Below are 27,980 nucleotides of genomic sequence, written 5' to 3'. Positions count from 1 at the left end.
TTGACAGGAATTGTGTCAGGAACTTCGCCTTGAAGGTAATAGCTATTCCAGTCGACCCCAGTGATAATGACAAGTACGAGGAGGCGATGGCGAGGGCCAAGAGCATCATCCTTGGCGGGGTCAAGGATCATGTAGTACCACACATAGCCGAGAAGGAAGTGGCATTTGAGATGTGGGAGGCTCTCAAGAAACTGTACCAGCATACTTCTGTGCAGAGAAGGATGGTACTTGAGAATCAAATGAGGTCATATCAGATGAAGAATGGACAATCGATTGACATCTTCGTCGGAGGAATGAAGGAGATCCGAGATCAATTGACAGCCATAGGGGCGACACCGGATAAGGAGCTTATGGTGAGGACAACCCTAAATGTTGTCTCAGAAGATTGGGAAGTATTTGTCCAGAGTATCCTAGGCAGAGGGACTCTCCCACCTTGGGACGAGATGTGGGCAGCTCTTCGCTAGGAAGAGATCAGACGGAAATTGAAGACAAGTAGCAGCAGCAAGGGGATCAAGGTCAAGTAGGAGGAGGAAGATGTGGCCCTATCATCTGAGGGAAAGCAAAAGAAGCGGAAGAAGAAAGATCTCTCCAAGATGAAGTGCTTCCACTGTAGGGAGTGGGTCATTATGTGACCCAGTGTCCAAGGAAGAAGAGTAAGGAAGAGTCTTCCGAGACTAAGGCAGCGCCAAAACGGGCAGAGAAGGAAGTTTCGACAGACGATGACTGTGCCATGAGTGCACATGCGCCACTTGAGAGGAAGTGGGGAGACATCGACCTGTAGTCAGGAGGACTACAGGCGATGAGAGGCAGGATCTTTGAGGTACCCAACCTCTTGGATTAGACCTTGCTATGGGAACCCTGAAGAGGAGTAGCAAGACTAGCTGAGTTGGGTAGAGACGGATGCGGATGGAGCGGCAGAGAGAGCTACAGTGCAGGAGTCCCGAGACAGCGTGAGGCAAGCAGGCTGCAGCAGTGCGAGAGGCACAGGAGTTTTGGACCAGTGCAGGATGACACAGAGATGTGTGCAATGGTGCGAGATGCATTGAGTTGCTGCAGCAGTGCAGAGGTCAAAGAGGGAGCACTTATCAGCGGCAGAGGGAGCTTCAGCATCAGTTGGTGTCTCTAGCCCAACAGAGAGGTCAGATGGAGGATCAGTTACTTCTTAGTAACTGAGTTGCAGTGCAGTAGTGGGCAGCATGATGAGAGGAGGTGTAGTGCGGATGCAGTGCTGGGAGAAAGGACCAGCAGCAACACAGATGCGGAGGGAGCTATCGTACAGATGCAGCAGTGGCAGTGGCAGAACCATGGGCAGCAATACATGATGCAGCAGTGCAGAGGATGTTGGGCAGGAAGGCCTAGCATCATCACAGGTATTGATGCCAAATGATCAGAGTAGTACTTAGTGAGGAGTATTGCTAGAGCACAGTCCTCGCTAAGATGGAGTGTTGATTTGGGGTAGCATCGGATGTGCTCTAGCCACGAAATTTGGTGGAGAGGTTGGGGCACATGAGATCTCCAATACCCAGAAAGGGTTTGCGCAAATTCTAAACAGATCAAGAGATATTAAAATAATTAATATTTTTAATGGAGTCCCTAAGTCTAAACTTAGGGAAAATAAAATATTAAAATGTATTAATATGAATCTGTGTTAGAATGGTCCAAAAGACATGGATCAAGCCAGATCTAATCTTAGTCTTTGATTACAGACTTAATCACGGCCGTTGATATGTCAACAGGAAAAGTATAAGAGGAGGCTTGAGGGTCACTTGGAGAAGACACCAGAGTGATCAGTGATTCTATTCTCTAGAGCGGGGTTTGCTAAGAGAGGTAGAATCAGTGATCGAGAGCAGCTAAGGGGCATTGAGTACAAAGAGACAAAGAGGCAGAGATAGTGCCGGGAGAGCAACAGAGCAGCCAGAGAGAGATGCAGGAGTAGCCAGTGCTCACGCAAGGCCACGCAGAGGCAGCTAAGTGTTGCGCAGAGCACCATAGGGGCTAGCGTAGCTTATGCAAAGGCTTAGAGAGTTGACACAGGGCCTCCTAGGGTTGACGCAGGGCCAACGCTAGGCTAGGAGAGGCTAACACAGTCCAGATTGGGTAGACGTTGGGGTTTCTAGGGTAGATTGGTGCTAAGTAGCTGCCGGAAGGATTATCCGAGGTTTCAGCCAGTAGATTTGTCAAAAACTGAGAGGTATTACTGCCAAGGAAATTCTCTGTTAGGTAGGCCAGTTTTAGCACCCAGATTGTACTCTGATATTGCTTAATAAAAAAACCCTCAGATAGCTGCACCAGTTTTCCTGCATTGGGTTTTTCCGGGGACATTAGTCCAAAAATAATGGTGTCATATGGTGTGTTTGTTCTTGTTTCTTTTAGTTGTTGATCTGTGATATGTTGAGCATGCACTTGTGTTTATTTTCAGTATTTACATTGTAAATAACTTGTTAAGTAAAATAACAAGTAAGTAGGAATAAATCAGATAAAGTGCATGGAGGGTTTCTAATTAAGCAAACATAGAAACTTCAACAACCTCCTTCTAAAGAGCCCTCAAAGAAGGATCCTCCAAAAAAGACAATGCCAAAAAGGATCTTCCAAAGAAGAACCTAAACACAAAGCTAAAGATAAGGAGGTCAAACTTGATATTGATGTAGGCATTGCTATAAGAAAGATGAATATGTTGAAATTTCTAAGTCTAACCCATTAAAAATTTCCCTGCACTATCTGGTTTATTTCACCTACTTGTTTAATTACTGAACAAGTTATTTAACCATATAAATACTGAAATAAACACAAATGCAGTCTCAACTATCTACAAATCATCAACTTAAAGAAATAGACAAACACACAAGGGACACCATTATTTTTGGACAATTGTCCCTGGAAAAACCCAACTTGGGAAAACCGGTGCAACAATTCTGAAGGTTTTATTATTAAGCAGCTTTTCTTGAGTACCACTGGGTGCCAAACTGGCTCACCCTACAGAGAAATCAATCTGGTAGTAATACCTCTCTCTGGAAGCAGATATTCAACAAGTCTACTCCACGAAAGTCTCTCCAATGCCTCTCTAAGGCTCTGCATCAACCCTCCTGGCCTCTGCATTAGCCTAGAACACTCTACGTCAGCCTACTGATGCTCAGCGCTGGCTCTTTGGCCTTCTATGTCACCCATGCAGGCCCTCTGGCCCAGTTGCACAGTCACTCTGGCCCTCTGTGTGGCTCCTGCTGGCTCTACATAGCCTTCTTTGCCTCTGCACTGGTCTTCCAACACTATCTATGTCTCTCTGCTATGCACTCACTTCCCGTCGCTGCAACTATGATCACTAGTTCGATTTCTCTCAGCAAATCCCGCTCCAAAAAATCGAACTAACTAATCAACTTGGTGTATCTCCAACTGACCCCCAAGCCTCCTCTTATACTTTTCATGTTGAGTCTTCAACCGTCGAGATTAAATCTCTAATCAACGGCTAAGATTATATTTGGCTTGATCCATGTCTTTTAGAACATTCTCACCCAGTTTTATATTAATACCCATTAATATTTTTATTTTCCTAAGTTTAGACTTAGGAACCCATTAAAAATATTAATTATTTTAATATCTCTCTAACCGGGTGGAATTTCCCCAAACCATTTCTGGGCCTTGGAGATCTCATGTGTTTTAGCCTTTCCACCATCTGATGCTACCCCAAATCCACCACTGAACATCACTCTGATCATCCGGCACCGGTACCTGTGCTAATGTTTGGCCTGCTGCCTAACATCCTCTACACTGATGCCTCCTGTACTGCTGCCCATGGCTCTGCCACTACCACTGCTACATCTGTATTGCAACTCCCTCTGCATCTATGTTGTTGCTGGTCCTTTCTCCCAACATTGCATCTGCATTGCAGCCCTCTCTCATCATGCTGCATCGTGCTGCCTATAGCACTACGACTGCTACGGTTGCACTGCAACTCAGTTACTGAGATGTTGGTAACTGATCTACCCAACTACTGACATCCTTGTCAGGCTAGAAACCCTCCTGATGTTGAAGCTCCCTCTGCTGCTATCTTGTGCTCCCTCTGCTGCCTTTGCACTGTTGTAACAACTTTGTGCCTCTCGCACTGCTGCAAACACCTCTTTGCCTTCCTACACTACTGCAACCTCCTTTGTGCCTCTCGCATTGTTGTAACCCTCACTGCGCTGCCAGGGACTATTGCACTCTGGCAATGTTCTATCGCTCCATCTGCATCTTGCTTCTATCGACATCCGACATCCTGCTACTGTCACTCGGGGATCCCGTAGCCTGATATGATCCAAGAGTTTGGGTACCTCAAGGATCCTGCCCCTACATCTTTTGTAGTCCTCCTTACTACAGCTCGATGTCACCCCACCTCTTCTCTAGAGGTACATGAGCACTCATGGCACAATTGTCATGGGACACTGGGTTGCATAATGGCCCAACTCCCCATAGTGGAAGCACTTTATCTTGGAGATGTCCTTCTTCTTCCTCTTCCCTTTCTATCCCGCAGATGCCAGTGTTGCATCCTCTTCCTCCTCTTTCTTGATTCGACCTCCTTTGTTGCTACTTCTCGCCTTGGTCAGCCGTCTGATCTCTTCTTGGCGAAGAGCTACCCACAATTCTTCCCAATCTGGAAGATTCGCTCTGCCCAAAATGCTTTGGACGAATGTCTCCCACTCCTCGAAGACTGCGTTCAAGGCGGTTCTCACCATTAACTCCTGATCCTGCATGGCCCCTATGGAAGTAAGTTGGTCCCAAATTTCCTGCAACTTGTTGAGGAAGTGATCTATCTGCTCCCCCTTCTGCATATGATATGACCGCAACTGATTCTTTGGTAGCATCTTCCTCTGCATGGAAGTTCTCTAATACAATGTCATCAAGGTATCCCACATCTCCTTTGTCGTATTCTTCTTGGCAATATGCTGAACTACATGATCCTTGACCCCATCAAGGATTATGCACTTTGCCTTGGCCATTGCATCCTCATACTTTTCGTTATCAGCTGGGTCGAATGGGATAGCCATGATTCTCAAGGCGAAGGCCTTGATGCGATGTTTATCCAGAACAGACAGGATCCTCGCCTTCCAAATGACAAAGTTGGATGCCCTGTCCAGCCTGTCCTGATCCCTTAGTCTGTTCATTGCCATCACCGCTCTTCTCTTCGACTCCCTCTGAAACTCTTCTTCCCTCCTGGAAGTTCTCTTCTACACTCCCTCTAAGTCTCAATTTCCCCCTTGGAAATCCTTCTGCCAACAGTCGAATCGCACATCTCGATCCCCTTTTCTCCTGCAATATTATTCTAGATTTCTTGGCTAGAAATCCGCCTAGGTAGCGATTTCCTCTACCTTGGTTCTGTCCCGTTAGGTACTATTCTGCTTCGACAGCAACATCACCCCACCAGCTTCACAATCCACAATCTGCCCACAGCTCCCTAGGCCCCAGCAGCTGTAGAAACTAGGCCTCTTGGCTCTGCGCAATCCCGACAGTGGCTGAATTTCTCCTCTGGCCACTCTCCTACCTGGGTTAGTAGGATTACGTGGCTCTTTGTGAGCCTCTCTACCTCTCACTACTTTTGTGCTGAACATTTCTTTGGCCCGGAAATGATGATGCAGGCCCTTTGCGTCACTCCTCTGCTGCTTTCTTCTTAGGAACAACTTCTGTCTCTCGGGACAGTTGTTTCTGCTGCAAATTCTCTGATTTCAGCTGATGCCTTACACTCTCCTGTGATCTACAACCCTCTGATACCATGTTAAAATTTCTAAGTCTAACTGTTAGAAATTTTCCTACACTATCTGGTTTATTTCACCTACTTTTTTAATTACTGAACAAGTTATTTAACCATATAAATACTGAAATAAACACAAATGTAGTCTCAACCATCTACAAATCATCAACTGAAAGAAATAGACAAACAAACAAGGGACTATGAAAATTCTATCACTGCAACAACTGATTTATTTTACCTACTTATTTCTCAATAAGTTATTTATGAAAACCCTTCAGTAAACATTAAAATAAATTTTGCTGCAGATATCACACCATAATACAGAAACAAACACATGCACAAGAATCAACACATCAACACGGATATTTTTGGACAATTGTCCCCAGAAAAACCCAATGTGGGAAAACCGGTGCAGCAAAGGAGGATTTTATTATTCAGCAATTCTTCAGTACAACTGGGTGCCAAACTGGCTTACCCACAGAGAAAAAATTCTCCAGCACTTCTCCCAGTCTCAACGCCAGGCTTGTTGGCCTTTGTGTAGCTCCTAGACCTTCTACGTCAACTCTTGCTGCTCTGCGTCAGCACTGGGCCTCCCTGCATCACCCACGCAGGCCCTCCAGTGACTGTGCAGTCTGTTGCCTTTGCGTCTGCTTGAGAGGCTCTACGTCTGCCTCTCCAACCTCTGTGCTGGTCTTCTGGTGTTGTTCCCGACTCTCTGTTCCGTACCCGCTACCTCTTGCTGCTCTCCAGACCACTAGTTCGAATTTCTCAGCTAACCCCACTCCAGAAATCGAACTGACTGGTCTCCCTCAGTGTGTTCTCCAACTGACCCTCAAGCCTCTTCTTATACTTTTCCTGTTGGTCCTTCAACGGCCGAGATTAAATCTCTAATCAATGGCTAAGATTAGATTTGGCTTGATCCATGACTTTTGGAACCTTCTAACCCAGTTTTATATTAATACCCATTAATATTTTATTTTTCCTAAGTTTAGACTTAGGAACTCCATTAAAAATATTAATTATTTTAATATCTCCCAAACTGGTTAGAATTTGCCCAAACCATTTCTGGGTCTTGGAGATCTCATGTGCTTTAGCCTCTCCACCAATTTTCATGGCTAGGGCACATCCGACGTTACCCCAAATCAACATTCCCTCTGAGCGAGGACTGTGCTCTAGTAATACTTCATACTAAGTATCACTCTGACTATATGGCACCAGTACCTGTGCTGATGCTAGGCCTCCCCGCCCAACATCCTATGCATCCTGTACTGCTTCCCATGGCTCTGGCTCCGCCACTGCTGCATCTATACGGTGGCTCCCTCTGCATCCGTGTTGTTGCTGGTCCTTTCTCCCAACACTGCATCTACACTGCAACTCCCTCTGCATCCGTGCTACTGTTGGTCCTACTTCCCAACACTACATATGCACTGCAATCTCTTCTCATCATGCTGCATCGTGCTACTTCTGACTGCTACTGCACGACAACATCACCCCCATTTCTGCTACTGAAATGGATTCTTTATCATCCCCATCTTTTCCCTAAAATAATCAAACTTTGTTCTTCCAAGGGCCTTGGTGAGGATGTCTGCCACCTGTTCTCCTGCAGGAGTGTAGCTCAACTGTACAACTCCTCGTTGGACACAGTCCCTGACAAAGTGACACTAGATATCAATATGCTTTGATCGATCATGAAACACTAGATTCTCAGAGAACTTAATGCAACTCTGATTGTCACACATGATCCTGGTCGCCTCCATCTTTCTTCTGAATAGGTTCACAAGCAGTTTTCTAAGCCATATGGCCTCGCACGAAGTTGTGCTTGCAGCCATATATTTTGCCTCAGCTGAGCTCAGAGCTATGGACTTTTGTTTCCTATTGCACCAGGAGGTCATTCCTGATCCAATGTTGAAACAATACCCAAAGGTACTTTTTCGATCTACTAAACTTCCAACCCAATCTGCATCAGTGAATCCACTTAATCTGATATCCTTACTCCTAGTGTACAAGAGTCCATAATCGATTGTTCCCTGTATATATCTAAGAACATGTTTGGCTGCTTCCCAGTGCGCCCTCTTCGGCTCCACCATGAACTGCCTGAGGGTGTTGACATCGTAACAAATGTCTGGCCTGGTATTGACTACATAGATTAGGGACCCTATGAGCTGCCTGTATAAGGTGGGATCAATATCTTTGTCGTCTGATGCATCAATTTTGTTCCATTTTTAATCATTGGAGTAGCCATGGGTCTACAATCCTCCATCCTGAATCTCTTCAAAAATTTTGTAGCATATCTCCCTTGTCCAAGGAAGATCTCCCCCTTTTGCTGCCAAACTTCCAACCCCAGGAAATAATGCATCTGTCCCAAATCCTTCATGTCAAATTTTGTGGCTAGATTCTTCTTGCAGTCCCCAATGAGCTTGGATGATCCTGTCAGGAAGAGATCATCCACATATAATACTAGGATTAGAGGCTCATTCTCTACAACCAGATAGTAGAGATTTGGATCTGCATCACTCTTGACAAATCCCATCTTCTGCAAGTAGCCATCAATTCGACCATACCATGCTCTAGGTGCCTGTTTCAGCCCATACAAGGCTTTCTTCAATCTACATACATGAGACTTCTTCTCATGTGTCTCAAAGCCTTCTAGCTATTCAATGTATACCTCTTCTTCTATCACCCCGTTCAGAAATGTTGTTTTGACATCCATCTGATGAATCTCCCATCCCATCTGTGCTACAAGAGATATCACGGTTCTAATAGATGTATACATGGCTACTGGGGCGAAGGTCTCTTCGTAGTCAATTCCTTCATTCTGAGCATACCCCTTAGCCACAAACCTGGCTTTGAATTTTTCCACACTGCCATCTGCAGCATATTTAATCTTGTAGATCCATCTTGAACTTACCACCAATCTGTCTTGAGGCCTTGGTACTACCTCCTAGACATCGTTCACCATTATGGAGTTGTACTCCTCTACCATTGCATCCAACCAAACCCGATGTTGAGCAGCCTCCTGAAAACTCGCAGGCTCCCCATCCTGAGCTACTAATGCCTGATATCTATCTGGTTGTTTTCACTCCCTCTTATTGTTCCTTGGTGCACCAATTAAATCCTCTACATCCGCAGAATCTGATGAAGTTCCCTGTTCGTTCTTCCTCTGCCAGCAGGTGCTTTTGTTAGCTCCTCCTCCTCCTATGATTCTTCCTGATCCGAGGAAGAATTCTTTACTTCTGTTGGTTGAAGAGGTTTGACCAACGACTCCTCTTTTGACTGCTCCTCGAAAGGCATTTCTTGAGATTTTCTGAAAGCCTTGTCCTCCATGAACTTCACATCTCATCGAACTACTACCTTCCTGCTCCCTGGAAGATAGATTCTGTATGCCTTAGCATTCTCGCTATATCCCACTAGATATCCTTTCTCTGCAGTTTGATCCAGCTTCTTCCTCTTTTCCTCGGGTATGCGGCAATATGATAAGCTCCCAAATATCCTGAAATGACTGACTTAAGGTGTCTTCCGTGTGAATACTTTCTCTGGAGTAATCTTGCCCAATGCCCGATGAGGAGTTCTATTCTAAACATAGACTGTCGTGTTGCATGCTTCTGCCCATAGGAATTTTGGCATATCCTGATCATACATCATGGCGATCATACATCATGGCCCTAGCTGCTTCTACAATAGTCCTATTCTTCCTTTCTCCTACTCCATTCTGCTCCAGATTGTAAGGATCTTCCCACTCTCTTCTGATGCCCTCCTTAGTGCAAAAATCAGCGAAGTCCTTATCGACATACTCTCCACCATTATCTGAGCGCAAAACCTTATTTCTTTCTCAGTCAGATTCTCCATTAGAGCCTTGAATTCTTTGAATCGACAGAAAACCTCGTCCTTGGTTTTCAGAAAATAAATCCAAGTTTTCCTTAAGTGGCCATCAATGAAGGTAAGGAAGTACTCGGCACCACTAAGAGCTTTAGTGGACATAGGTCTGCAGAGATCTCAGTGTATTAATCCTAGTACACTCTTGGCCCAGTTTTTACTTCTAGGAAATGTTGCTTTAGCATACTTTCCCAGAGCACATCCTCTGCATACATCATCTCGTTCCGTACTAAGATCCGGAACTCCTGTTACAGTGCTCCTGAGAATTCTCAGAGCCCCATGGTGCAAATGTCCCATTCTTCTGTGCCATAGTTCGTTCAAATCCTTGTCTCCATGACTGCCATTTAGTGCCATTGGTGATTCTAGTTGTAATCTGTATAACCTGTTACTTTTGATCCCGATTTGCACTTTCTTTTTCCATCTCGGGTGTTTGACGTATACTTTCTCCTTGATGAAGAAAACGTCATAGCCTTTGCCTTGAAGTTGCGACACAGAAAGTAAGTTCATCCCCAATCCCGGTATATGCAACACATTGGTAGCACGGAACCGCTCTCCCATTTCTGTTTGAAAAACTATGTACCCCTCCCTACTGGAGTACACTTTGCCTTGTTCCCCATGGTGATCTGAAAGTTCATCCTCTCCTCCTGATAATTTGACAAACATTCCCGGATTCTCTTCATATTCCAAGAGGCTCCACTGTCTATATACCATACCTCTGATGATGCAGAGCTAGTCACACAAGCCACTTCTTCTTCCAGCCTGGAAGCCAACATAGAGAAATCGAAATTACTGTCTCTTGTGCAATTGTCTGAAAATCTATTCAAGCCTCCTGACGTAGATGCCTCTACATCATGGTCTTGAGTCCTCGACCCATAATTTATTTTCCCTTCCTGTCTCTGATTACTCGCTCTGATACCATGTGAAAATTCTATCACTGCAACAACTGATTTAGTTTACCTACTTATTTCTCAATAAGTTATTTATGAAAAACCTTCAGTAAACATTAAAATAAATTCTGCTGCAGATATCACACCATAATATAAAAACAAACACATGCACAAGAATCAACATGAATATTTTTGGAGAATTCTCCCAGGAAAAACCCAATGTGGGAAAACCGGTGCAGCAGAGGAGGATTTTATTATTCAGCAATTCTTCAGTACAACTGGGTGCCAAACTGGCTTACCCAACAGGGAAAAAATTCTCCAACACTTCTCCCATTCTCAGCATCAGGCTTGCTGGCCTCTGCGCAACTCTAAGACCCTCTGCGTTAGTTCCTGCTTCTCTGCGTCAGCACTCGGCCTCCCTGCATCACCCATGCAGGCCCTTCAGTGACTGCGCAGTCTACTGCCTCTGCCTCTCGAACCTCTGCGCTGATCTTTTGATGTTGTTCCCGACTCTCTGTTCTGTACCCACTACCTCTTGCTACTCTCCAGACCACTAGTTCGAATTTCTCAGCTAACCACGCTCCAGAAATCGGACTAACTGGTCTCCCTCAATGTGTTCTCCAACTAACCCTCAAACCTCTTCTTATACTTTTCCTATTGGTCCTTCAACGGCCGAGATTAAATCTCTAAACAATGGCTAAGATTAGATTTGGCTTGATCCATGCCTTTTGGAACCTTCTAACCCAGTTTTATATTAATACCCATTAATATTTTATTTTTCCTAAGTTTAGACATATGAACACCATTAAAAATATTAATTATTTTAATATCTCCCAAACTGGTTAGAATCTGCCCAAACCATTTTTAGGTCTTGGAGATCTTATGTGCTTTAGCCTCTCCAGCAATTTTCATGGCTAGAGCACATTCGATGCTACCCCAAATCAACCGGGACACCGTTATTTTTGGACAATTGTCCCGGAAAAATCCAACTTGGGAAAACCAGTGCAGCAGTTCTAAGGGTTTTATTATTAAGCAGCTTTTCTTGAATACAATTGGGTTCCAAACTGGCTCACCCTACAGAGATATCAATCTGGTAGTAATACCTCTCTTTAGAAGCAGCTATTCGACAAGTGTTGGGCTAATTTATTGACTAAATTAACACAAGTATTTAATTATCAATCCAGGTTTGTAAAACTTGGAGGCAAATCCACTGTATATGGACATCAGATAATATCAAGTTTAGAAGATAAAATTTGAAGATTTAAAGAAGTACATATTACGAATATAAACCTATTTTAACAATTTCTAATTCATTTATGTAATATATGAGGGAAGAGGCTCCTAACTTAGGAGAACCAGGTTGTCTTTCCCTACAATACTACTTTCATGAAGATAAATCTAAGATCACTAATTAACAATGGCTTATGATGCAGAAGATGTAAAAGAAGAGGCTCCTAACTAAGGAGGTCCAAATTTTCCTTCTTCACCATCCTACTATATCACAATCACCGTTGCTTCAAACCAGAAATGCATAAATAACTTCAAATAAGAAAAGGAGAATGAAATTCAGTTTTAGTTCAAGATCAAATAGAAGGGGAATTTAACTTAAATTCCTGTGTGTTCCTTCATATGTAGATTAGAATTAAACCAATATTCATTCAACAATCATCACACATCTAAGTACATTTGAAACAAAAACTAGTCTATGAAAACTATGAAAATTGAACTAAGAAGTGTACTTAGCTTGGTGTGGGGGCCCTCCACCCTTGCCTTGCACACTTGAAGAAATCTCAGCTACAGCAACTTTAGTAAATCAACCAAGCATGAACAACAAATTGGAATGAAACAAGTTCTTCAAATTAGCTCCCAACTCAAATTATACAACAGTTACATACAAATTCCATTACCAAAAGCCATCAAAGTCTTGGCTTTAAATAGAGGTTTAATGAAACAAACTGATCTATATTATCTCTAACACTCATATCTACTCATATCCACCTATCTAAGTCGAACTCATCCAATTCATCCCAAGAAATATGGTCAATCCCATAAAATCTCAAAACTGCCCTATTTCCTAGGGATTTTCTGGTGACTAGTCATGTTTGACCAGCCTTGATCGGGCCTAATAAAGCTTGTTCTGGTCGAACCAAGTGGAGTTAGCTTAGTCCTAGTTCCCAAGCTGTCCATCCATGCATCAAACTCGAGCCCAAGTGTCCTGCAAATATGTCATCCACTTAGCTATTACGGGAATTTCTGATTCAGTCCAAAATTGCACTTGAAACTCAATTTTCATAAAAACTTCTAGAAATTGCAAAATTAAAATTAAACACCTGACTATGCATAAAATACATCAAAATGAGATGGATGTGATGGAAAATGGATGGAAAATATAAGGATTAAGTAGGTTTCCCTAAGCAAAAATAGACCAAAACTGAGGCCCAACAACAAGTCTGCTCCACGAAAGTCTCTCCAACACCTCTCTAAGGCTCTGCATCAGCCCTCCTGGCCTCTGCATCAGCCTACTGATGCTCTGCGCTGGCTCTCTAGCCCTCTATGTCACCCACGCAAGCCCTCTGGCCCCTCTGTGCAGTCACTCTGGCCCTCTGCATGGCTCCTACTGGATTTGAATAGCCTTCTCTGCCTCTGCACTGGTCTTTCGGCACTATCTCTACCTCTCTGTTATGCACTCATTTCCCTTTGCTGCAACTCTAATCACTGGTTCGATTTCTCTCAACAAACCCCACTCCAAAAAATCGAACTAACTGATCAACTTGGTGTATCTCCAACTAACACTCAAGACTCCTCTTATACTTTTTCTGTTGAGTCTTCAACAACTGAGATTAAATCTCTAATCAACGGCTAAGATTATATTTGGCTTGATCCATGTCTTTTAGAAAATTCTCACCCAGTTTTATATTAATACCCATTAATATTTTTATTTTCCTAAGTTTAGACTTAGGAAAACATTGAAAATATTAATTATTTTAATCTCTCTAACCGGGTGGAATTTCCCGAAACCATTTTTGGGTCTTGGAGATCTCATGTACTTTAGCCTCTCCACCAATTTTCATGGCTAGAGCACATCCGATGGTACCCGAAATCAACAGACTATGCAAGTTCCCATAAAGAAGCTAGTAAAACTCCCACACCAAAAATGGCATGCGAAGAAAGCTTTAGGGTTTGAAGAAGAGGACACACTAATCACATTGTAAAACATCCACCTTTCCAATAATAACACTGGTCATGAGCCATTTTTGCTCACCTTAGGCATTAATGACCTCCTACTACATAATGGCATGTTGGATTATGGGGCTTCCGCAAATATCATGCCTTTAAAAGTCATGAAGCAACTCAATCTTAACATCACTCGTAGGTACAAGAATGTATGTGGTTTCAACTCCAAACTTGTTGAATTAGAAGGTTTTATAAAAGATCTCAAGGTGTCATTAGCTATGAACCTTGATATATCATTGCTCATGGATGTTGTGGTCATAGATATACCTGAGGTGTGGGGAATGTTATTGTCTAGGAAATGGGGCGCTATGGTAGGCTGCCAATTTCAAATGGATTTATCTTACGTCATCTCGCAATCCAATGGAACCCCTTTCATTCTCAATAGGGAGCTTTTGCACCTAACTCATGTGGTAAAACCGACTCCTATTCCATGTTACAAGATCTCTGAGGCTAAGAAACCGTCTCCTATCCTTGCCTCTGAAGAAGTCTGCATCCTTAAAAGGCCAAATCAAAATCAAAGCAAGAAGTGTAAGACTAAAAGGGAATTCAAATTAGGGGATGTTGTGTTGGTTGACAAAAATGTTGATTTTTGGTAGCATCAGATGTGCTCTAGCCTTGAAATTTGGTGGAGAGGCTAAGGCACATGAGATCTCCAAGACTCATAAATTGTTTGGAGAAATTCCACCCGGATGAGGAGTTATTAAAATAATTAATATTTTTAATGGGTTTCTAAGTCTAAACTTAGGAAAATTAAAATATTAATGGGTATTAATAAAGATAAAGGTGAGAAGCTTCTAAAAGACAAGGATCAATTATGTTTTAATCTTAATCTTAATCTGTCTGTTCTGGCAAGTGGTACCTAGGCCTCAGGATAGGTCAGTGGTAGGTTCCAGATGGATCTACAAAGTCAAATATGTTGCAAACGACAGTGTGGAGAAATACAAAGCCAGGTTTGTGGCTAAGGAGCATGCTTAGAAGGAAGGGATAGACTATGAAGAAACCTTCGCCCCAATAGCCAAGCATACTTATATTAGAATCGTGTTATCCCTTGCAACACAAATGGGGTGGGAGACTCATAAGATGGATGTCAAGACGACATTCTTGAATGAGGTAATAGAAGAGGAAATATACATTGAACAGCCAGAGGGTTTTGAGACACATGAGAAGAAATCTCATGTGCGCAAATTAAAGAAAGCCTTGTATGGGATTAAATAGGCAACTAGAGCATGGTACGATTGAATTGATGGCTACTTGCAGAAGATGTGGTTCATCAAGAGTGATGCAAATCCTAATCTCTACTATCTTGTCATAGAGAATGAGCCTCTAATCCTGGTGTTATAGGTGGATGATCTTTTCCTGACACAATCATCCAAGCTCATCAAAGACTGCAAGAAGAACATAGCCACAGAATTCGACATGAAGGATTTGGGACAAATGCAATATTTCTTGGGGTTGGAAGTTTGGCAGCAGAAGGGTGAGATCCTTGGACAAGGGAGATATGCTACAAAGATCTTGAAGAGATTCAGAATGCAGGATTGTAAACCTATGGCTACTCCAATGATCACCAACTGGAAAAAGATTGATGCATCAAAAGACAAAGACGTTGATCCAACCTTGTACAAGCAGCTTATAGGGTCCCTAATGTATCTGGTCAATACCAAACCAAACATTTGTTATGCTGTCAACACCCTCAGTCAGTTCATGGTGGAACCCAAGAGGGCGCATTGGGTAGCAGCCAAACATGTTCTCAGATAGATACAAGGAATAGTCGAGCATGGGCTATTGTACACCCAAGGCAATGACATCAGGCTGAGTGGGTTCACTGATGCAGATTGGGCTGCAAGTTCAGTAAATCGGAAAAGTACAACAGAGTACTGTTTTAGCATTTGATCAGGAATGACCTCCTGGTGTAGTAGAAAACAGAAATACGTGACTTTGAGCTCAACTGAAGCAGAATATATGGCAGCTAGCACAACTTCGTGTGAAGCCATATGGCTTACGAAATTGCTTGTGAATCTATTCAGGAGAAGGATGGAAGCGACCAAGATTTTGTGTAATAATCAAAGTTCCATCAAGCTCTCTGAAAATCCAGTATCATGATCAGTCGAAACACATTGATATCAAGTGTCACATTGTTAGAGACCGTGTCCAAAGAGGGGCAGTATAGTTGAGGTACACTCCTATAGGAGAAAAGGTGGCAGACATCCTCACCAAGGCTCTACAAAGAAAAAAGTTTGTTTATTACAGGGAGAAGATGGGGATGGTGAAGAATCCATTTCAGTAGCAAAAATGGATAGGTATCAGGAGTTGCAGTGCAGCAGTTAGCAGAAACAATGCTATGGGCAGCATGTTGCAACATGTTGAGAGGGAACTGCAGTACAGATGCAGTAGTGGCAGTGGTAGTGTCATGGGAAGTAGTACAGGAAGCAGCTATCCAATGGATGTGGGGCAGCAGGCCAAGCATTAGCGTAGAGGACCAGTGCAGAGGATCAGTGTGATGCTTCTATGGTGAAGCGTTGTTAGAGCACATTCCTCGCTAATAGGGAGTGTTGATTTTTGGTAGCATTGGATGTGCTCTAGCCTTGAAATTTGGTGGAGAGGCTAAGGCACATGAGATCTCCAAGACCCAAAAATCGTTTGGAGAAATTCCACCCGGATGAGGAGTTATTAAAATAATTAATATTTTTAATGGGTTCCTAAGTCTAAACTTAGGAAAATTAAAATATTAATGCGTATTAATAAAGATAACGATGAGAAGATTCTACGAGACCAGGATCAAGTCTGTTTTAATCTTAGTCATTGATTAGAGACTTAATCTCGGTCGTTGATTCATCAATAGGAAAAGTATAAGAGAAGACTTGAGGATCATTTGGAGACACACCAGCAGATACTCAGTATCTCAAGGAAAATCGATTCTCAAAGAGAAGGAGATCGATTTCAGAGGGAGAGTTGCAAGGTGGAGGAAGAGGAGGGCATCAGCAGTAGTCAGAGACTGAGGAGGAGTTGACGTAGGGACATTGAGAGACAACACAGAGGGAGACGCAGTCTAGGGGAGACGCAGCGCTTATGCACAGAGACGCAAAGCCATGCAGAGCCACGCTGAGCCACGTAGAGTGACGCAAAAGTGATGCAGAAGTGGGAGAAGGGTCTCCAAGGTGTCAGAAAGTTTCCAAGGGAAAGTCTCAGGTGTTATCTCTCAGTTTCTCTGTAAAATCATTCCTTGTAAACGTGATTATTGCTGAAGATTAATAAAACCCTCATCTGTTGCATCGATTTTCCCGAATTGTGTTTTTTTTAGGGAAAATTGTCCAAAAACAACTATGTTGATGTGATTGGTTCTTGTGTATGTATTTTCTTTGTGTAATTATGTGATCACTACAGTAGAATTTATTTTAATATTTGCTAAAGGGATTTTGTAAATAACTTATTCTGAAGAGTAAGTAGGTGAAATAAATCAGTAGCTAAAGTAGAATTTCAGGTTAGCAATTTTGACAAAAAATACTATCCCTGTCAAGATTCATGGTAAGGTCGGTAAGTATTATTATTATATTGCTAGACACGATGACGAACTTTGGCCTGAATCGGTCAAATTAAGTCATATCACCCCTTTCATTGACACTTGATGATGTATTATATATAGTAGGATGCATTGCATGCTGATTTTTGCATTAGAACTAATATCATATTCCTTTTGTCATGTTAGTTTAGGTGCATTTAGATTAGGATTTGCATCTAGAATTAAAATTTTATTTCTCGTTACTGTTTATGGCCTAACAAAAGCATGGGCGATCATAAGATGCCACGAAAACATGTTTCCCTGTGTGTTTGGTCTTTGATGTGCAGGTAATAGGTCTGTGATCCCAAGAGATTGTTGAGTAAGTTCGTACACTCTAATGAGGGATCATGTCCCAGTTGAATCCAGATGTTACCCACCACCACTGGGTGACACCCATAAGAGAAATTTTTCTCCTAGATTGTCTTCAGTCGATAGCCAGTAGCCCCTTGTAGCCACCAAATAGTTCGATGTCCCACCATCTTTGTCAATTGAGCTATCCATTATGTACCCTCAGCTATTTGTTATGATCGTATCTTTGAAGGTGCGCCTTCCAACCCCGAAGGTATGGCTTTTATTATGTAGTTGAGTATTTTTGCTTACTTATCATGGAAAATTCTAGGCATGGATTAGTGGGGCGATTCGGCAGAAAGAATGGGCTTGTTCTGTTCTCTTGTCCCCTTGTCCAACTTGGTGGTTAATCTTGTATCCTAGTCCCGTGGGATCTCCTTTATTGGCTACTAGCTTTAGGGGTGACAACACATGGAAAATCCCAATTTTGGTTGCGTGGTCCCCTCCGCTCATTATAGCCCCTTTTCACATCTTTCCCATGCGGGTCCACATCTTTCCATTGGGTCCACAGGGAATTAGCCTCCCCCTCCCATTGTCCACACCTTGGGTCGGGCCTAGAACGATGCCTCGTAGGTTGATGCAACCAAAATAAAGTTAAAAGCATAATTTAGCCATTTACAACAGGAAATGTACCACAAAATGCAAAAGATGTTTGGCACTTACAAATTTAGCACGTGGGCAAAAGTCAAACATGAGCTCTACCTCTTATCATCGTGGCCATCACCCTGGTTCCTAGGGCCCTATATGAGCTCCTTGCATCATTAATGAACCCATGATTGTCCCACCCCCTAGTGAGCAAGGAACTTCCCTACCCTAAGGGGGTATCCACCACTATATCATTCACATCATGCTCTCATTCCTTGGAGCCCCAAGCAGTTAAAAAAGAAAAATCAACAAAAGGCAAAAGGTATATGAAGAAGGGTGGAAAAATAAATTTCGAGGTAACTCATGTACCACAATCGCTTCGTTCTACATCTATACACCCAAGTGTGGGCCTCCCTCATTATAGCTACCCTTGTACCATGGCATGTGGCTTGGAGCCTTCCCTATTGCCCCACTTCGTTCCATCATTATTTCATATGACACCTGCCATCTAACGGATGTACCATGGACCTGTCACTCCCTTAGAGGTTGAAACCACCTAATAGGGTCCTTGATTAACCTCCCTCTTGAGCCTGGAGACACTTGTACATTCTAAAGCCCATTATGGAAGGGCATGCCACTATGAAGTGCCCACTTGATTCCATGATTTGTAAGCTCATTTGCTCAATTGCACTAATGAATTGTTATACTGGAAGGTAAGGAGATGCATTAGATCTTATACAAGATTGTAGGTGGGTCTTCATCTTGGGGTTTGGTCTCCCTATATGGGATCCAAGCCCTCCAAAGGGTCTTAATGGCACTTGTAGGGTGAGCGTTGAGAGCCATGGGCCTCCACTATAGCAGAGAGAAAATAGCCACACCATGGGATCCTTCAGCACCACCTATTGCTTGCTCGTGTCCCAGTTATTCGATGATGATGATGCACTTGGACCACATTGCCCAACTGGCTACGTACTTGCACCACACACTTGGCAGTTGATCCAAGGCCCAAATGGGGTTTTGTCTCACCTAGGGAGACAAGGGAGGGCTTGCATCATCGTTCCAACCCTTACAGATGGAGCACAGGCTTGTTCAATTCAGTTGGAGACCCATGAGGACATTCTTTGTGCCCCCACAGCCACTTGGGAGCACCACAGGTCATTTGCTTGGAGATTAAGGGGCCACCCCCTTCATCATTGTTATTGGAGCCCTCCTATTCATTATGGCACATGAGGGACTTCATTTGGCCTTCCAATGGCCCTACTAGCTACTATTCTATCATTTCAGCCCTCTTGAGAGGCTAATTATTCATATTTTGGAGCTATTTGGTGGGCTTGTCACCAAAGTAATGTTATTTTGCACATTATTTTATTTTAGGGGCATCATTAGGCTAAATTAGGCCATTTGAATACCTCAAAGGCTCATATAAATATAAGAGAGCCTCATTGTATCTCTCATCATCACTTGGAATGGTATCTCTCTTGAGAAAAGATTTCGAACCTGCGATTGATGAATGAATTCGAGTTTTATTGATGCATTTTGATGTTTGGATCATCGTTATCTTATCTTCGAGCTCTCATTGTTGCAAATGTGATGGATGGATATACTCTTTTTGTCATGTAACTGCTCTTTTCATGTGAATTTCTTAATGATTTATGTCTAATGTATGGAACGCTATGTCTTGATTTTACTTGTGCCCTAAAGGTTAATGTGAATCCATGAAACACTTGTAAATTTTGGGTCGTTTCATATGCTATTCATCTTGGCAAGAAGAAGGAATCTTCCTAGGGGTGGGTTGTGCACCTTTTGCCTTGAAACTCCATCAAATCTTGCACATTGAAGTATAAATTCCTTTTGTGACCTAACTAGTGCCTTTCTGGGCTAGTGAAGCTACAAGGACTCCTTGGTAGAGCGAAAATTCCAAAAGCAAATTCACTTTGACTCCATTCACCACAATTGGCTAGGCATTGGTATCAATCCTTGGTGATCACCCTAAAAACTTCATCTTTTCTCCTTTTCACATTTTCTACCCTAACCCTAGACGACCAAACTAGGGCAACCAACAAATTCCGAAGGAGAGACCATCCTAGTGAGTGAGTTGATGAGGAATTGCACTGGGGTGTCTCCTACAAGCCCCCCAAATTTGAGGCATATCCCATAGTTGGTTTGTGAGAAACATCAAGCCCTAGCTCCAAAATTGATTTGGATTAGGTCTTCTTTGGCTAGTGGAATTTGAAGGTCTATATACTCAGAAACTCAAAGGAAGTTAACTATTCTCATGACCTTCTCCCATCCTCACTTAACCTAGACACTTTCTTTAAGATTATTCTAAACCCTAGGTGAAGTTTGGATCTTCCCAAGGCTCCTTTGTGGTCCCCCACATTCATTACTCTTTATCTCACAAGGTCATTAAGGAACCTTGCTATTCGTAGCAGCTTAGGTCTAGGAAATTTCTTCATAAGAGAATATCTATATCCCCTAGGTATGATTCTCCCTTTGAGCCTTTCTTGGAGAGCCCCTCACCTTTCCCTACAAGCAAGCAAGCTATCATTTAAGTCTCTCCCTTGAATGCGCTTTGGAAATCACATAGCTCTTTATCATTGACTTATCCCTTCTAGTGATTTCCTTTATACCGGGACTCCTCCCATCGGTGAAAGTCTGTAAAGAGTAGGGGACATTGACTAAGGTGGTAGTGGGTCCTTGTCCTGTTTTTTCCATTTGGTCTAGTAGTTGTCCCTTAGGCACCCCTCCTAGGACCCCTGCTAGATTGTTTGGTAACAAGCACTATCGTCCTAGCAGCATAATGTCCACAACAAAATCCAAAATGTAATTTTTCATGAGCTTTCTAGACTCGTCCTCATCAACTCACCTATGTACAAAACCATCAAAGTTCCTCCACCCAAGAGCTTATGAAATCAAACAATACTTAGAAACCTTCAACTTAATAGCTCTTCCTTTATGGTCACTCAAATTATCTAGACATGTAAGATTTCTCAAATAATACACAATATCTAAATACCTAGTATGATGCTCCAGCTTATCCCAAATGGAGGCGATGATGTCATCGTAGCCAATGTTTAATGGCTTCTTGTTGCCTTCAATAAACACTTTTATGGACCATGTCCTTTGATTATTTTGGTATGCTTAATCTCCATATCATATTGTTAAATCCTCAAAACCCACTTTCCTCTTATACCCAAACAATTTTGTTGGCCAAGAATATCTTTCACAACCACACGAGGAAGATATGCTATGATTCTTGAATAACCCACTCATAGGGACTCCATCAGTATGAGATATCAACCATATAAATGTGCTATCCTCATGCTAGATAAAACAAACATGCTAAGAAAATTATCCACTAGGAAATTTATATGTCCTCAACATAAAAGTCAAGTCCCATCACCAACATATCACAACAACACTGAAGAATATCACAATAGATTTGGTGCTAAAAATTAATAGATCAACAAACCTCGTTGGGGGTATAGCGCAGAACGTTTCACCAACTATTTCCTCTAGACATCACAAACCCACCACTAAAATAGTGATTAGTAAAACCATAAGGGTGCCATGGAATGTGTGTGCATCCATAAAATACCCTCCCCCGTATTTGAATGTTCAATCACTTATGTCATCAAGAAATGCCTATCAAGTGCAACTAGGATATAACGAAAGATCCTCATACAACATCATAGGTAACAAACCCATTACAATTGGACTTAGCATTAGAGAAATTTTGAAGTTTAGAATGGGCTTCTTAAGGAAAATAATAAAACAAGCGTGATGAATTTTCAGAGGAGAAAAAAAGAAAACTACCCTTTTTTTAATTGTATTTTTTACTTATCTCCTTGTAGGTATAGTCAAATTTCAAGTGTAGGTGCTCATTGGATGTAAAACTAAATTTCGTATCCAATGAGTACCCACTTTGATACTTTTAACAAACCCATAGTAACATAAATTGGAAATACATGAACAAAACATGTTTCCTTTCAGAGTACCCACTCTATATACTTTTGATAGACCCAAAATGACATAAACTGGAAATACATGAAAAAGATGTGTTTCTATAAACTAGAAATACATGAAATCCAATTTATAAAAACACGTTTTTTCATGTATTTTTAGTTTATCTCACTCTGGGCCTATCAAAAGTATGTCAAGTGGGTGCTCATGGGATGTGGAATATAATTCTGCATCCAATGGGCACCTACACTTGAAATTTAAGTAAACCTACAAGAAGATAAGTTGAAAATACTATTTAAAAAGGTAGGTTTTTTTCTTTCCCTCCAAAACTAATTACCCTTATGGTTGACATCATCATCTTGAATCCTGTTGGGTCTTTTAAAGTTGATGTTGATAGCACATATATTTTGTTTTGAGGCTCATTTTTTACCTATAAATTTCTCTAATGATTCTTGTTCACTTGGAAATATACTCCTTACTTCAAATGAAGTGCTCAATCTCGGTAGCTTTTCCTTTAAGGGCTGAATTATAAAAGTGGTTTGTGAAGGCTGCAATTCACAGTTTTGCATTTAAATTTACATTATGGATTAATATGTAATATTAATTATGTAATGTGGAATGATTGAAAATTTGAAATACAATGTGGCAAAGAGGTTACAATAATAGGAAGTATGTCGATGAATATCTTTTATTATATGCACTAAAGAAAAGTCCTTCAACTTTGAGAAGGCATTGTAAAGACAAACTCATAAGGACACATTCAACAACTTTGGAGTCTTGTAGCAACAATTACATAATAGACTCATAAAGTTGCATAAAAATCTATTTCATAAACTTATTGTAATTTTCTTTATTTACCTTAGATGCTGCCACATAGGCAAGCAATGTTGCAAGTACAGGGGTACTGCATGGCGATGCAGCTAATGCAAAGGTTAGACCTGCTAAATATGCTTGCACACCTACAAGTTCCAATAGGAAGTATGAGAATTAATGCATATAAAACATACAACAGCAAGAAGAAATGTGAGGAATAACCATTACTTGAAGGGAAGCTGGCTGCAGCAGCACGTGCATCAAAATTGTTGAAGAATGATGGAAGTTGCAATTCAATAATCTATGTAGCAAAACCAATCTGCAAATTAGTAGAACAAAAATGAAAGGAAAAAAATAGCGTTATTCATATTTTTTGGTAGACCTTTCCCCAAAACAACACATGATAATGATAAAAAAGTGTGCACACAAAATGTATGTATGTTTGGATAGTTAATGTAACCCAGGGAGATCTAATAAGGCATGTTGTATAACTTGCAAATAAATCTCAAAGCTGTCCTCAAAGATAACTCGACTTTGCACTGATTTTATGATAGTATGATACATATGGGAAATAGAATAGATGTAACCAATCATGTTTTTCCATTCAAGCTAAATTTTGATACTGCATCATTATAAATGAAAGGTATTGCCTACAGAACATTTTTATTACTACACTCAAGCATTGATTCCTGAACTATTTCTATATATAAAACTAGAGATTTAACATAAAAAATAAATAAATTAAAAATACGTGCAAACCTCTTGCTGCTTAAAAGCTCTGGTGTTATGATGAATCTATGCTCTTTATTATTTCTCTTTTTTTGACTTTAGAAGTTGGATATCAAATGTTTCTCCATTTTAGCTTATGCACGTACATTATATGAGAAATCTCATTCACTTTGGGCTGCAAGAGAACCCCACTCCTCTCAGAGCAATAAATCTCACTTCATCAAATATGGAAATATCCTATCCTATGTCTTGCATACATGTATTATTATCAGGAAAGAGAGAAAATTGCAGTGAGAACATCAAATTTTGTCATGAACATAGTCTATCAGAAACATCAAATAGTATAGCATAAATGTAAACATAATAACTAAACAATTCTTTCTCTTTCAATCTAGCCATATCCTTGGAGTTTTGGAAGAATGTTGTTGGAGGTGATTTTTGTATTTTAAACTCCATCATGTTCATCACTCATATTTAAGTTCTCTGACTGCATTTATGTTATTTGTTATGCTAATTCCGGAATATGTTTCTTTATATCCATGAAAAAGTTCCATACTATTGTTTCCTTGTTTAAATTAATTTCTCTATATCATTGGAATGGTTGTTTGTACATTGAGTGTAGCATTTCATAAAGATTTCTTAACTTCTTACTTTTGTATATTAAAGGATTACTTGCCATGGACTAGTCTCCTGATTGCCGAACAACATTAGCATCATATGTTTTTTTCTATATGTGAATATAGAAGATAGAGGGTTAGCATGCAATACAAAATACTCAAGGTCAAAAAGGGAAGATTGGTGATGCATCTTTCATATTAGATAACTTGATAGGGGATAAAGAAATAACCACACTATCTGGGTTTGGTATACTCGATAGCCTACAACTAAAACTTCATACCCCTACTTTAAATCTAGGGATATTGATAATATAAACCTTGTATTGAATGTTATCGAATCAAAATGAACATGCTCATCTCCAAACCTCTTATGAAATAGAAATAAAATATGTTCATTGCCACTAGAAAATCATGGACATGACCCATGAGATGAATGTCACTCATGTCGCTGGAGGGGATTTCCTTAGTATTTCTAGTGTTCAAGAGACAGGAAGAGGGAGGTCGAATTATCTACAGAGGAGGTCGAAAACAATTAGTGTGAATTATCCAATCGAGCCAATGCAAGTTGCAGAGGCTACAGTGTAATTTGATCTTCCTGTCTAGGTATTGCGCAACCTCTGAGAATTTCGGCCTGTTGCTCCCTCTAAATAGCGAAATTCTCTTCTCCGCTTTTGAGCTTCCCAGCTGATCACTCACGCTCTGATACCATGTGAAAATTTCATCTATCACAACAACTAGAAATTATTTTCCTAATTGTTAATTTATTTAACAATTTATCTGCTATGACAAATATCAAGTAATTCACATTGTGATTTTCACCAATAAATTGCGAAAGAAAAATAGCACTGGAAACTGAGTAAATATAGCACACACATAAAAATATGACATTGTTATCTTTGGACAAATGTCCCCGGAAAAAACCCAACTTGCGAAAACTGGTGCAGCAGCTGAGGGTTTTTATCATTATGTAGCAATGAAATTCTGAGTACAATTTGGATGCACAAACTAGCAATCCACTACAGAGAAAAAAATTGGCCACAAAAATTAGTGAGAAAAATTTTGTCTCACCCGACACTGATCTAGCTCTGAAAATGGCTTTGAATGGGCTCCAAGAAACCCCTGTATCAGCCTCTGCGTCAAATCTGCGCAGGCACTAGGATGCTCTGCCCGGAACTGCAACTGATCAAGTCGTCCTCCCAATCCAGCCTTTGAGAATGCCTCTGTACCACCCTCTGTCATACTGGTGATGTCTGACATGTGACACTGCTAGAAATGATTGCGTTGCTCCCTCAATCACAGTGTTGCTTCCTCAATCACTACGTTGTTTCCTCAGTCATTGTTATGTTTCCTTAGTCACTGCGCAATTCCCTTAGCCACTGTCCATCAACCATTGCGCAACTCTAATTCTGAATCTATGTTGCTTCTGACACTACCATACTACTGCCAACCTTGCATCTGCACTGCAACTCCCTCTCAACCGTTGTTGTTGCAACTGCAACTACTGCAACTGAGAAGCATCCAAAATAATGAATCAACTGTGTTCAGTATGACGCATTTGTCTCTTAAGCATCTGACTGCTACTAGACACTACTCTACCCACCAAGGAATTTGTGTTGTTGCTGACTCTCCATTGTACCACTTTGCACTGCTTCCAACACTGCACTGCGCTCCCCAACACCTGACTACTACTAGTCTGCATCTATCACTCTAGAATCTGACTGCATCTCTGACACTGATCCATCCTACTACTGAATACTGAGGGCCCATGTATCTAGGTGATGATCCATGAGGTGGACTCCTCAATGGACCTTTCCCTATATCTGCAATATCTGGGACTACAACTCCAAGTCGCCCCACCTATCTCCTGCAGGTATGGCTACAAACATGGCAAACTCTTCCTCCAACTTGGAGGACAACTTGTTAATATTAGCAGACACTGTTTCCTGGCCCTACTTGTCCTTCTTCCTGAGAGGACATTGCGTGTCGTAGTGATCGAACTTAGCGCACCTGAAGCACTTGACCTTTGACAGGTCCTTCTTCTTCTTCGTCTTCTTCTTCTTCTTCTCTCCCTATCATTGACTGGGACCCTTAGATGCTAGGGCCACATTCTCCTCCTCACTCTTTAGTCCCTTGTTGCTACTATCGCCGATGGTACTCTTCAACAGAGCCCTCCTCAACTCCTCCTATTGTAGATCGGACCACATCTTGTCCCACTTCAGCAATGTATCTCTACTCAATATACTCTGGACAAATACCTGCCAATCCTCTGAGACACTATTTAGTGCTAATCGTACAAGCTCTATGGGTTGGGGTGCCTCCCCAACAGCTAATAGTTGATCTCAAACCTCCTAAATCTGAGTGAGAAAGGCATCTATGCTCTCACCCTTTTGCATCCTAGTGTTCCTCAGCTTCTCCTAGAGAAACATCTTCCACTTCTTAGAAGAACTCTAAAATAGCTCAGAAAGAGCATCCCACATTTCCTTGGCCGTTCCCTTGTCTACCACATGTGAGACTAGATGATCTCAGATACCATCCAAAATCATCCTCTTTGCCTTAGCCATTTCTTTCTTGTACTCCTTCTGTTGATCGAGGTTTTGGGGAGCTGCTATCACATTTTCGACATAGGCCTTCAGACCATGCTCATCAGGGAGAAAGGACATTCTGGCCTTCGAAATGACATAGTTGGAAGCATCATACAGTCTGTCTTGATCTCTAAGCCTAATCGTGGCCATCTCAAATCTAGTTGAAAATCTCCTTTTCCATCTACTCAGCTACTGGATGTACTACACACACTCCTTTTTGCAGTGAGAAAATCTACTCACAGCTACTGCCAATCTGCAACTGGAAAAATTAGATCTCTAAAACTCGAGATCCCTTGAGAGAAATTTTCCCTTGTGTGTGCTTTTCTCTTCCACACAACGTTGATTCTGCTGCTGCAAAACCCTCTACGTCCAACCAAGGAATTTGCTCAGGGAAAATCTGAGTTGTTGCTACTCCCTTTGACTGTTGGAATCACTATTCTGCGTAACTTGAATTTTTTGCAATCTTGCAACTGAAAATCGAACCCTTGCCCAACGATTTGATCTTCCTATCTAGGTACTACGCAGCCTCTAAGAATTTCAGCCTACTGCTCCCTCTGAACAACAAAATTCTCTTCTCCGCTTTTGAGCCTCCCCGCTGATCACTCACCCTCTAATACCATGTGAAAATTTCATCTATCATGGCAACTCGAAATTATTTTCCTAATTGTTAATTTATTTAACAATATATCTGCTACGGAAAATATCAACTAATTCACACTGTGATTTTCACCAATAAATTGCAGAAGAAAAATAGCATTGGAAATTGAGAAAATCTAGCGCACACCCATAAAAATATGACACTATTATTTTTGGACAAATGTCCCTGGAAAAACCCAACTTGGGAAAACCAATGCAACAACTGAGGGTTTTTCTTATTATGCAGTAGTGAAATTCTTAGTACAATCTGAATGCACAAAATGGCAATCCACTACAGGGAAAAACTGGCCACAAAAATTAGTGAGACAAATTTTGTCTCACCTGGCACTGATCCAGCTCCAAAATTGGCTATAAATGGGCTCCATGAAACCCCTGCATCAAATCTGCGTAGGCACTAGGACCCTCTGCCTGAAACTA

At 41.5% G+C, this 27,980-nt stretch overlaps 1 protein-coding gene across 3 annotated transcripts in view; it reads right to left on the bottom strand.

Moving 5' to 3' along the window:
- The window catches only part of LOC149239757 (cytochrome c-type biogenesis ccda-like chloroplastic protein), a 478,359-nt gene that overhangs the window by 204,881 nt on the left and 245,498 nt on the right, over positions 1-27,980 (bottom strand). For all 3 annotated transcript variants that reach the window (XM_089373519.1, XM_089373517.1, XM_089373518.1), the window contains exons 9-10: positions 23,207-23,279; positions 23,024-23,124 (exon numbers count right to left, since the gene is read on the bottom strand). In XM_089373519.1, the coding sequence (XP_089229645.1) occupies positions 23,024-23,124; positions 23,207-23,279 (174 nt within the window). The remainder of the gene's footprint in view (positions 1-23,023; positions 23,125-23,206; positions 23,280-27,980) is intronic.

This window comes from Pinus tabuliformis, chromosome 8 (assembly GCF_031772625.1).
Source record: "Pinus tabuliformis cultivar Carrire ecotype Pingquan chromosome 8, CPIR1, whole genome shotgun sequence".
In the NCBI taxonomy this organism is placed as follows: Eukaryota; Viridiplantae; Streptophyta; class Pinopsida; order Pinales; family Pinaceae; genus Pinus; species Pinus tabuliformis.
This window is presented reverse-complemented; position numbering and strand designations above follow the sequence as displayed.